A 13,081-nucleotide genomic window follows, 5' to 3' on the forward strand; every position below is an offset into this window, starting at 1 on the left:
TAACGTATTAATATTTAAAATAGTGTCCAAAAAATTGTCTATACGCCCGTATAGCCCTATACGGCCCGTATATAGGGCTATACGAGGTACTACAAACAATGACCGACAAACTCCGACACAAACATACATGATTCAGGTGCTATACGACTCGTATAGTCCTATACAAGTCGTATAGAGAAAAAAAATAGTGTGTAGGATCCCAAGTGGTATGAGAGGATAGAATACATTAAAATTTAAAACCGTATAGCCCCATATAAGCCCTCGTCCGTTTAGTTTAAAATTTAAAAATACGTGGATGGGTTTTAATTTTGGACGTGAGACATGGAATGTTTCCCAGCTCATTTGCGCTTGCAATTTCTACAATCCGGCCCTGGGGTTTTCAAACAGATGGATGAACCTGTTCTTATAATCGTAGACCCTTCTAACAAAAGACCACTTCGTATATCCAGATCCACTCATGGCAAGCCACTTCATCACATTCATTTGCCCTTTTCTTTTTCTAACTTCATTTTCCTGATTGCAGTTGTTAGGGTTCATAAGGCTTTTAGGCGTAACGGAAAATGCTGGGAATCAGGCCAAAAAATCAAGATTCTCAAGGGAATTAATAATCGCAATAATAATAATGCTGTTTATGCTACTTTGGAATACTTCTTCCTTGAAGGCTTTCTAGGGGATGATGCTTCTGGTTAGTATTCAATTTTATTTATTTATTTATTTAACTATTATCTGCTTTAAACTTGGTATTATATGTCCATAAATTCCTAAACATTCATAATTCAAACCATAATGTAATCAAACAGAAACAAAAACCAACCATCTGGCTTTATGCTTTTGTTAAAACTGAACATATGGGTTAGGTTTTGGTATTGCGTGTAATAAAAACCCAAACCGAATTTGTAGATTTTTTATTTTATTTTAAGTAATTTATAAGAATTTAATAAATATGTAACTCTTATTTTGTTACGCAAATGTATAATAATCGGTTAGTTGTTAACTAACATAATGATTTAGGCCCAAGTTCAGGGCCAAAATTTTATTACAACCCAAGGTTTTCAAGCTCAAATAGCGAAACCGAAACTTAACGGTTTTCAAAATGCATTCAAAACACAAGTTTCAGTTTTTGGTTTAAAACCGACAAAAAACAAACAGAACTATGTTTTAGTTATAGATTTTTCAACTATAGACTGTTTGCTTTCCTGTTTATTTAACTTTACATAATTTTGCTCAAAACAGGGGATGCAGGGATAATTTGCAGGTTAGCCACCTAGCTAGCTAATTCTCTAATTTCATATTATTTTTGTTCATATTTTTTTGCTATTCTGGTAGGACCATTGACATCTCAGAAAATGATGGCTGTCTCCTTGAATCTGTCGAAGAAAATCCAAAATTTGATTTGAGAAAATCCATATCAGTGCCGATAAATATCATTGATTCGGGAAAGGTTAGCACTTTTGTAATTATTAAACGACAAATATGATTATTAATTATTAACAAAACATTATTTTCTAGTGTTTGGCAGTTGATGATTGTGAATGGAATGAGCAATGCCAGAAACGCCCTTCCTCGATTGAGGTTTTAAATACAAGGCAATGCCATGAGTTAGGAATAGAATCGGTTAGTCCATCCAATCTAATTAGCATTGTATATTATTGCATTCTCTCTCTTTTAAAATTACACTTGTATTTATTCTTGCAGTTGTTACCTGATGAAACTGAAATTTACGCAAATGATGTATCACTATCATCTAGTGAAATAGTTGCTGTGGTACGTCCTACTACTTACAAATCTGTGACGATGGATTTGGATCAGAAATATGTGATGAAAGATAAGTTTGAGATGTTACTTGTGATTACATATTCTACAAACAAGAGACCTCATGACAAAAAGAATGTCTATGCTGGACGTGTGGAACCTTCATCATTAAGAGACTTTCATGGATTGTATGTATTCAAACCAAGCTGCACGTCGCATCCTCTGTTTCAGAAAGCTGGCGTTTATACGTTCACCTTTTCTATTGTGAGTAACATTGAGTTCCTGATAATTCGCATTTACATTGTATCATTTTTGTCTAATTTGCTAAACAAAGTTAATTTTCATCTTCAGAGAGATTCAATTTGTGAGAAACATGTGGTGAAGGTCAAAGTGAAAGCATCGCGTGATGTCCACACATTGGCACATGCCAAGAAGATTTCTCATCATAATTTAACGTGAGAAACGTATCAAATCTATTGTGTTTTCTCTATTTGATAGTAATATTGTATATTTACATGCTGGCTGTTGTTTAGTAGTCCCCAACATCGTACTCCGGAGATGGCTAGGGTACGAGAACCTGACAATAAATCTTGTCTTGAATTTGAAAAGGTAAATTATCATATTCTGTTAAGTTGTCTTGTCTGTATTATATTTACTCACGTCATTTGCCCCTTCTTTTTCAGGACCTCTGGAACGAGATTCTTGAAATCGGTTCGAGGATCGGGGAGCTTGAAAAAGGAAATTAAAAAGCTTGAAGCTGAGCAAAAAGCAATTGAGGCCAACCTGTCAGAATTTGAAGGTAACTATTGTCCTTATGTTGTAAGGAGTTTAAAATGAAATTATTAGAGCAGTCTTGTAATATTAGTGTTTGTCATTCAGAGATCAGGGGCCAGATTCTTGGTTCATTGGGCAAAGATAAGATAATGGCGTATGTTGAATCTAAGTCTGACTGTGCTGGTTCTCTAGTCATGAAACACTTGAATGCAATGCGAGGCCAAGATCGTCATGGTTTGATGGCAAATATTATTGGGATTGTTGCACATATGGGAACAACCCCCACGTTTGAGCTTAGCAGGTCGTTTAATTCTAATTATGTAATTCTGATTGTTGAATATTATATAAACATGATATTAATGTCTTATCCTCTGTCAGGCTCTTTGCAGAGTATCTTGGTGATCAAATGCTTGCGGTGGTATGCAGAGATTATGAGGACATAAATTTATTTGAGAGCTATGATGAGAGCGGGAGGTTGAATCCTAATTTTGCGCTTCACATGTTTGCAAGAGAACTTGGACAGTCGATAAACGATCGTTACCTTGTTCTATGCATTGAAGAAATAAGGTTCCCATTTAATAGTTATATCTTTTTTCTTTTCAAATGCTGTTATTTAGTTAAACAATATATATTTCATTTGACAGGGCGTGTGATGTGGATAAAGATGTTGAAGGAAAGCTTTTGTTTCCTGATCCTACCCTTCCTGACGGATCCACACCAGCAGGCTTTTTGGGCTATGCTGTTAATATGATTAATATAGAAGATGATCACTTGGACACCAAAACAGCTTCTGGTTGTGGCCTCCGAGAGACTTTATTTTATCGTCTTTTTGGTGAAACACAAGTTTATGAAACCAAAAAAGACATGAAACGTGCGATATCATGCATAAAAGATGGTGCGGTTTCAATGGATGGTGGGATATTAAGAGGCAATGGAGCTATGTCTCTGGGATGCTTGTAAGTGTGACATAATTTCAATTTCATTTTGTAATGTTTGTTCTGCTGCCTAATTGATCCTTTAAAATATTAATAATTTCAGGGAACCGGATGTTATTTTCCCCGTAGAACCTGCAGGAAATCGCCTTTCTGAGAATGACATGCGAGTGATGAAACGCTGTAGGGAACTGAAGTTGGAACTAAAAGAGACGATTCGTGAGTTGGTTGGAAAAATAAAATCTAACGAGAGTGATTTGGAAAGGTTCTATGAGAGACGTGATTTATATGTCAGGTTCTTTGTTCGGCTCTCTTCTATCTGTCAGCTCCAGGAAGTTTAAATCACTTGATTCTCTGTGATAGAGTAGGTTTGTGTATTACATATACAACATTCTTAGTTTGAGTTTGATTTCATTGTTGCAGACATGGTGTAATTTTAATTATGTGACTTTCATTGCTTAGATTAGTAAAGAGCAAGCATTTGAAATGTGCATTTATTATTATTTTAACGAGTAAAGTGTCAACATGCCCGCTGATATTTCTGACCATGGTGAGAAGTAGCAGAACGGCGTCAGTTTCTCAAGCAAAATCGCCGCACATCGGAAACTAGCAAGGGTTCCGGCCTTTAGTTTTTTGGGCTTGGTTAGTGGTGACGATGGAGAATTGAGAATTTGAGATTATTGTGGATTGCTGGTTGACCAGATAGTGGCCATGCAGATCAGATGGTGGATGACGATTATTTGATTTGATTATTATCTTGTTATATTTTAGTTTAATTATATATAATTGTATTTATTAGTTTTTTTTAACTAAAAAACAGTAAAGTAAACTAGTAGGTGAAAAGATCAACATATCCTTAACTTAATGTTATAAATCTAACGGAGTTATCGATTTGGACGAAATTGGCGGCAACTAGGAAACCTGAATGGTCCAATTGCAAAAAAGAAGCTGTTTGAACGAAAATAGTAAAACTTGCCAAACCTTAGGACGATTTTGACACTTACTCTATTTTAACTCTTAGCTACTATAAATATCCTCGTTGATTACGTTTTTGATTCTCACTGTTTCCAAACTATAGCACATCGGTCCTTTTCACTAACATATGTTTAAAGGCTATGGTGTTGACAAGTTATTGTTATATTCATCATAAAGACATGATTTGCATCTATGCTGTAAAAGTAGGTCTAGAAGATCAAGTACTCAGCGAGTAATCGCTATAAGGTCAATCTCAGTCAAAATTGGATCTAGTCGGTTAACTCAAGCCAATTTTAACTTAAGAAAATAAAAAAGAAAATAATTACTATTTTCCTGTGTCTATAATATTAAAGAATGAATATCATTTTTTAATTAACATTTATCAATATTTATAATACTTTAGTATTAAAAGACGTATCTTTTTTTTATTTATATTGATATTTACATATTTTGTTATAAATATTAGTAAAAATTTATGATATTTAACGCATATATTATTTTCTAAAAAATAATTTCTTTTAATTATTCCGCCTAACCAAGGAATCGCAACTCTCCGGTCGACAGACTTGGGAGCTACTAGCGACTTCTGCAATAATTATTTGATAGGGGTAATTAAAATTGACCAACGGTTGAAATAAAGTTCATTTTTGTGATTGTGTATTTTGTCTCTGCATTGTATCTTTTCGGCGTTTTTTTTGGAATGAGAATGACGAGCGAAACATTTTTGTTTTTTATTTATATTTTAAGTTATGATTTTTTTATTAATTCTTTGGAATTTTTTTTGAGGGGTTTTTTGTGTGGTCATAAATCCTTCTCACACTTCTCATTTTTGTCTCTCTTTGTATTTTAACTTTTCCCCAAAGTTAACTGATGCAATTAAGGATGGTTCGGGCCATGGACCAGTTTCTTGGCCAACTGAAGGCCCAATTGAAGGCCTGGGTTGTGGTTGGACAGTCTGACTTGGGTTGCAAGCTGGAATCGTTAGTTTATCTTTTATTTTGGTTTATCTTTTATTTATGCATGTTTATCTGGTTTTGAACTTTGTATTTGATCATGACTCTTATTCCTTGTTTGGTGCCTAAATTGTGGATTGGGTTTTAGTTTAAATAGTTTTATTTTAGTTGTAACAGACAGTTTTTTTCTTCTGAATTTTATTTGAAAGCCGATTCCAGTTCGTTCTTGTGATTGTTTGATCCAACTCGGTTGTAAATTGCATCAGTTGGTATAAGAGCACAAAGATCAACTATAGCAGAACATGGAAGGCGCGTTCATTGACAAGATCGTAGAACGCCGATGAGGCAACAAAGACTATCGTCGCGATCCATGTGACATCGAAGAGATTGCTTATCTGCAGCAACGGATCCGGGATCTCGAAGTGCAGCATGAGCAGCGTTTCGGTGAAGAGACGGAAATGGACCGGGACATCTGGGATGACTGGGCCGGGTACCAAGACTATAACCATTTTGCTCAACATGGGCGGGGGAACCCCTTCGATCAGCGGGAACCACAGTTCGACCTGCTGCGAAACTTAGGGATCAAAATTGAAATCCCTGAGTTCAATGGAAAGATGCAACCAGATGAATTTCTTGACTGGCTCCATATAATCGAGAGGATTTTTGACCTCCGCGACATCCCCAACAGGTTCAAGGTAAAACTCGTGGCTATAAAACTTCGCAAGTATGCTTTATTATGGTGGGAACATGCAAAGAAAAAGAGGTCTCAAAGGGGGCGGTCTCGGGTCACAACTTGAGAGAAGATGAGGAAATTGTTGCGTGAGAAATTTTTGCCACCCAACTATCGTCAAGAGGCTTTCTTAGATTATTAAAACCACACCCAACAGTCAACAACTGTTGAGGAATCAATTGCTTATTTTGACAGGTTAAGAATGCGGTGTGGTGCGGATGAACCAGAAGAACAGGTTATCGCTCGGTTCTTCGGAGTCTTGCGACCAGAGATTGCTGATACTGTCCAATTACAACCTTACTGGACCTTTGATGATGTGTGTCAATTGGCTTTAAAAGTGGAAAAACTACTCAGATCAAAAGGAAAGATGCCCACGAAGACCAGCCCATTCAAAACTGAGGTGTCGCGCGGCCCAGTTAAAGGCGATGCACCTCGGCCTGCTATCAACACCCTTACGAGCAGCCGGTCTGGTTCTGCCAAATCTGAGACAACAGCCAACAATTCTACAGGACCCTCGAGAGCACCGCGATGTTTTAATGTTGAGGGTTAGGACACTTTGCGCGTGATTGTGCCAACACCCAGCTAGTCACACTCACAGAACACTCACCACCAATGTATGATACCGAGGATGATCAAGCCGGGAACGAACAACCAGAGGTTATTTTTCCTGATAAGGGCGGAACCTTAATTGCTCAGCGGGTACTCAGTATTGCACCTGACAAGACCGTTGATGACACACTCTGGCTTCGTAATAACATATTTCAAACTTGTTGCACCACAAAAGGTAAAGTTTGTACGGTTATTGTTGATGGCGGGAGTTGTGATAACATGGTCGCAATGACAATGGTGGAAATATTAGGCTTGCAAACCGAGCCTCATCCCGACCCCTATCAGCTAACTTGGTTAAAAAAGGGCAATGTTGTTAAGGTGACTCATCGATGCTTGGTTCAGTTTAGCATTGGCTCTAAATATTCCGTTGAGGTGTGGTGCGAAGTCATTCCCATGGACGCGTGTCATCTCTTGTTGGGACGATCGTGGCAGTATGATAGGCGAACCGTCATGATGGTTTTCAAAATACCTACTAGTTTAAAAAGGATGGCGTGAGTGTACTATTGTCTCCTCTTGACTCTCGTGGTAAAGGAACCGAGGCGTTAGTCCTTAATAGGGATGAGCTCGGTACCGTACCGGTCCCGAAAATCCCGATCCCGAAAATCGCAAATTTTTGGTACCGGTACCGAAATGTTCGGTTCGGTACCGGTACCGATATTTAAGGTAAAATTCGGGAAATACTGGTACCGTAACGTACCGGTCTCGAAAACTCAAAACCTTGGTACCGATTCGGTACCGACGGTACCAAATCGGTACCGATTTCGGTACCGAACCGGTACCGGTTCGATACCGGTACCATACCGATTTTTGCTCATCCCTGGTCCTTAATCGTTTGGCCTTCTTGGACTTTACCCGAGCTGCCAAACCACCTTTCATGTTCGCCTTGGTAATAGCTGAAGCTAATCCAGCAGCCCTACAACCTCCAACGGAACTACAACCTCTTTTAACCGAATTTGGGGATGTATTTCCAAAAGACATACCAGCGGGTCTACCATTAGTTCGGAAAATTCAGCACTGTATTAACCTCATACCTAGTTCGGTCATTCCAAATAAACCCGCGTACCGCATGAGCCCAAAAGAGTATGAAGAACTTCATCGTCAAGTTAGTGAATTACTTGAAAAGGGGCTGATTCGCGAAAGTATGAGCCCGTGCGCGGTACTAGCACTCCTCGTTCCCAAGGCGAATGGTACGTATCGAATGTGTGTTGATAGTGGGGCAGCCAATAAAATAACTATTAAGTACAGGTTTCCAATTCCCCGCTTTGAGCACCTCCTAGATCAGTTATACGGGGCTAGGGTGTTTTCTAAAATTGATTTACGCAGCGATTATCACCATATAAGGATGCGACCTGGGGATGAGTGGAAGATATCTTTTAAAACGAGGGATGGTTTGTACAAGTGGATGGTTATGCCCTTTGGGCTTTTGAACGCACCAAGTAACTTCATGCGCCTCATGAATTATATATTTAAACCTTTAATTGGTCGGTGTGTCGTCGTTTACTTTGATGAGATTTTGGTTTTTAGTCCTGATCTACATCAACACTTGCTTCATCTCAGGCAGGTTTTCTTAATCTTATGAGACCAAAAGCTTTATGCCAACGGTGAAAAGTGTTGTTTCCTGTCCTCCGAGGTATTATTTTTGGGATATCTTATTTCAGCCAATGGAATTCGCATAGATGAATCAAAGATTGAGGCAATCCTTACAAGGCCCGCTCTGACTACTTTATTTGAAGTTCGGAGTTTTCACGGGTTAGCATCGTTCTATAGGCGTTTTATTCGTAACTTTAGTGCAATCGTGGCTCCCGTCACTGACTGCCTGAAAGGAAAGACGTTTCAATGGACGCCAGCAGCTGCCAAAGCATTTGACGAGTTGAAAGGATGTGTGACGCAAGCTCCTGTTCTCGCGTTACCTAATTTCCAAAAGACTTTCCAAGTTGAGTGTGGCGCGTCCGGTTCTGGGATTGGTGGTGTGCCGAGTCAAGACGGCCGACCCATCGCTTTCTTTAGCGAGAAGCTTAGTGAGGCCAAGCAAAAATTTAGTACTTATGATAAAGAATTTTACGCTATCGTTAGAAGTTTGGAATTTTGGCGTCACTATCTTGTCCATGCAGAATTCGTTCTTCTTTCGGACCATCATGCGCTTCAATATATTCAAGGTCAACTCAAGCTTAATCCCTGACATGCTAAATGGGTTGAATTTTTAGAGGAATTTTCTTTTGTGATCCGCCATCGATCGGGGGCTACTAATACCGTTGCGGATTTTTTAAGTAGGAGGCGAGCCCTTCTTACTTCATTCTGAGTTCGGGTGGAATGGTTTGATAATTTTTGTGTATTATACCCCGATGACCCAGATTTTTCAGAACTATGGCATGCGTGTCGGGTCGCTCCAGCACTGGGCCATTCTCTTCAAAATGGGTTTCTGTTTAAACGCACATGGTTGTGTGTGCCCAAGTGTTCATTATGGGATTTGATTATTCTTGAGGGGCATCAGGGGGCTTTGGCCGGCCACTTTGGTCAGGATAAAACACTCAAGTTAATTAAGGAGCGGTTTTTTGGCCAAAGAAGGGGGCGGATGTGAACAGAATAGTTGATTGGTGTCGTACTTGCGATATTGCGAAGGATCACCATTCAAATGCCAGGTTATATATGCCGTTACCGGTGCCTGGCGGACCGTGGGAGGATGTCAGTCTTGATTTCGTTGTTGGTCTACCCAGGGCACAACGTAATAATGATTCTATAATGGTGGTGGTAGATCGTTTTTCAAAGATGGCTCATTAACCTTGTGCTAAGACTTATGACGCCAGCCAAATAACTCGATTGTATCTTGAGGAGGTTGTCCGTTTGCATGGTATTCCCAGGTCCTTGACTTCTGATCGGGATGTTAAATTTGTGGGTCACTTGTGGAGAACGTTATGGAAGAGACTAGGATCCCGTCTTAATTTTAGCAGCGCTCACCATCCCCAAAGTGACGGACAAACGAAAGTAACAAACAGGAATCTGGGAAATTTATTGTGTAGTTTAGTTGGGTCTAATCCAAGACAATGGGATGTCGTGTTGGCTCAGGTGGAATTTGCATATAGCAGGTCCTCTCATCGTTCTACGGGTATGAGTCCGTTCTTCGTTGTGTATAGTCGGAATCCATTTACGCCATTAGATCTTGCAACTTCTCCAACCGTCGAGCATTATAGTGTTGAGGGGGAAGAACGGGCCAAACAAATTAAACTTATTCATGAGCAGGTTCGGAACACGATCATCAATAACAACATTGTGTATCAAAGGAGAGCTAATGAGAAGAGAAAGCGGGTGATTTTTCAAGAAGGAGACTTAGTTTGGGTGCACCTTAGCAAGGAACAATTTCCGGGTGGAAAAGCAAGTAAGTTAAACCCGCGGGTTGATGGACCTTTTCGGGTGCTGGAATGTATCAACGATAATGCTTACAAGATCGAGTTGCCTGGCCATTATAATGTTTCAGCCACGTTTAATGTCGCTGACCTTTCTCCTTTTGTTGCTGAGCTAGATGATCCCTTTGACTCAAGGACGAGTCCTTTCGAAGAGGGGGGGGGGGGGAATGATGCAATTAAGGCCGGTTCGAGCCATGAACCAGTTTATGGGCCAACTGGAGGCCTAATTGGAGGCACGGGTTGTGGTTGAACAGTCTGACTTGGGTTGCAAGCTGGAATCGTTAGTTTATCTTTTATTTTGGTTTATCTTTTATTTTTGCATGTTTATTTGGTTTTGAACTTTGTATTTGATCATGACTCTTATTCCTTGTTTGGTGCCTAAATTGTGAGTTGGTTTTAGTTTAAATAGTTTTATTTTAGTTGTAACAGATATTTTTTTTCTTCTTAATTTTATTTGAAAGCCGATTCCAGTTCGTTCTTGTGATTGTTTGATCCAACTCGGTTGCAAATTGCATCATTAACATATGATTTAAAAGTTCGTTGCGAGACATTATCGTAACATATAATATGTCATCTTATCTTACTTTTCTAACAATGTAAATAATGAGGCTGAATTGTTAAGACAACATTGTATTCTAGGTTAATTTTCCCTTCCAAATCTTCTAATCTCATTCATTCTAAGTATCTATAGGTCAAAATCATTTTAGCACTTGGGTTATAAAATAGTCTATTTTCACTCATAATATTCTTATTTTTCATCTTATTCATTATAGCTATTCATGGGCTATGCATCAAAGCCATTTTTATTACATATGAGAAATATGAAATTTAAACAAGTAGAAAATAGCCAAAAACACTCTTCTTCTATGGCTGGCTTGTTCTTTAATGTACAGTTGTTTCCCTATAGACATTATGTTGCATTATCCAGGGTAACTAATAGACCTGATCTAAAATTGTTAATATTGGATGAGGATGAGAACACATGTGATAAAACAATAACTGTTGTATATAAAGAGTTTTTCTAAAATTTATAAATTTGAGATTACAGTCTTATTGTTCGTACTATATATTTCATTTCTTTGTTTACCTTTTTTGTTCATTTATTTCAAATAACGAAACTTATTTATTTTTATTATTTGACAAATACATGGATTCAAAAACTAGTTTATAATAAAAGAGCATAGCCATGTTAGAAAACGAGCTCAAACACTTGAATAGGCTTATGACCTAAAAACCGTCAACAACAACCGTTACTAATGGTTTACATTCAACAACAGCCATTACTAACGGTTTGACTCAAGTATGACCTAAAAACCGTCAAAATGAAATTTTTTTTGTCAAGGTTGACTTTTAGCCATGGTCAACATGATATTTTCAGCCGATATTGTTCCTTTATAAAATTGATTTTTTACAAAGTTGATGATTTTGGTAAGTTCAACCTTTTAGTGTGCATATACAATTTAATATGAGGATGATTGATGAGATAAATAAAATGCTCAAAGGAAAGCATTTTATTGGCAGTAGAGGTGTGCATGGGTCGGTTTGGGGCAGTTTTAAGCCAAAATCATAACCATAACCGATATATCAGTTAATGGATAACCATAACCGTAACCAACCCGTTATGGCGGTTTTGATTAATCGGTTTTTTATATTATAGGAGTCGGTTATGGGTTGCCTAACCAAAACCAAAACAATGTGATTATATCTAAAAGTTTGGTACCAATTATTACAAAAAACGACATGGAATAATCTTACAAAGTATATAATCCATAATAGCAACACCAAAAATTCAAAAAAGGAATGACGTTATATAATCAAACAATGAAATTTAACTTAATTTGATAACAAACGTTGAACCAAAAACATCAAAATGATATAATCCAACAATATGTTTGGTGAAAGTTAATCCCAAACATATTGTTGGTTAAATAAATGGGTCGGTTCAGTTATGGTGGTTTTGAAATTATCTTTAACCAAAACCGACCCGTATTTGACGGTCTTTAAAAACTCATTAAACCGAGCCACCAGTTATGTCGGTCATCGGTTAAAATCGGTTCGATTATGCCGGTTATGATTCGGTTTAACGGTAATGACAGTTAAACTGCTCACCCTTAATTGGTAGAATATACGTTTGGTATTATCTTACAGTTATGAGCATTGTATCATGAATAATATACATTTGGTATTATGTTATTTCTATAGTGTGTTGTATTTTGTTATCTTCTATAATGTTAATGTAAATTGTCATACTATTAACAATATCTGATAATTTTATTTATTGTATTTTCGCTTTGTTCTTAACTATATATCTTATAATTATTGATATGCGGTAGATGCACTTTACGATGAATTTGCATAACAAAAAAACTAAAGTTTAACTACAACTAATACCTTAACACATCATATAAGAATAATATATTTTCAAATATATTTTCATAATAATATTAAAAAAAATACTAAAAATAACCCACATAATGCGAAGCTAGTAGATCATATTTGGTACTACTTCTTGATTTTTTTTATTCCTCATTCCCTTGTGTGCCATAATCATTACTAACAATATAATTATAAAATTTATATGTAGATAATATTTTAAAAAAGAATATTAAATAATATTTTCTACCTTTTTTTTATAACCTAGAATACTAAATGAAGTCTAGATGTTCTTTTATCTCTATCAAACATTACTTTAGATATCTAGTAGGGATGAACGTTTTCAGGATTGGTACCGGTATCGAAGACGTTACCGATTTGGTACCGTCGGTACCAAATCGGTACCAAAGTTTTGAGTTTCGGTACCGGTACGGTACCGGTATTTCCCGAATTTTTACCTTCAATACCGGTACCGTCCCGGTACCGAACCGAATATTTCGGTACCGGTACTGGTACCAAGAATTTATGATTTTCGGGACCGGGATTTTTGGTCCGGTACCGGTCGGTACCGGTACGGTACCG

At 37.6% G+C, this 13,081-nt stretch overlaps 1 protein-coding gene across 1 annotated transcript; it reads left to right on the forward strand.

Moving 5' to 3' along the window:
- Positions 1 to 321: 321 nt before the first annotated feature.
- LOC143632182 (uncharacterized) lies at positions 322 to 3,892 on the forward strand. Its single transcript, XM_077100756.1, has 13 exons — positions 322 to 460; positions 524 to 685; positions 1,234 to 1,255; positions 1,327 to 1,441; positions 1,510 to 1,614; positions 1,696 to 2,016; positions 2,104 to 2,207; positions 2,436 to 2,551; positions 2,632 to 2,827; positions 2,905 to 3,093; positions 3,171 to 3,482; positions 3,565 to 3,779; positions 3,882 to 3,892. The coding sequence occupies exons 1-13, from the start codon at positions 322 to 324 to the stop codon at positions 3,890 to 3,892; spliced, it is 2,007 nt and encodes a 668-aa protein (XP_076956871.1).
- Positions 3,893 to 13,081: the final 9,189 nt, after the last annotated feature.

The sequence above is a fragment of the Bidens hawaiensis genome, unplaced genomic scaffold (genome assembly GCF_021521415.1).
Source record: "Bidens hawaiensis isolate Kalapana, Puna unplaced genomic scaffold, B.hawaiensis_p1.1 tig00006368_1, whole genome shotgun sequence".
Lineage (NCBI taxonomy): Eukaryota > Viridiplantae > Streptophyta > Magnoliopsida > Asterales > Asteraceae > Bidens > Bidens hawaiensis.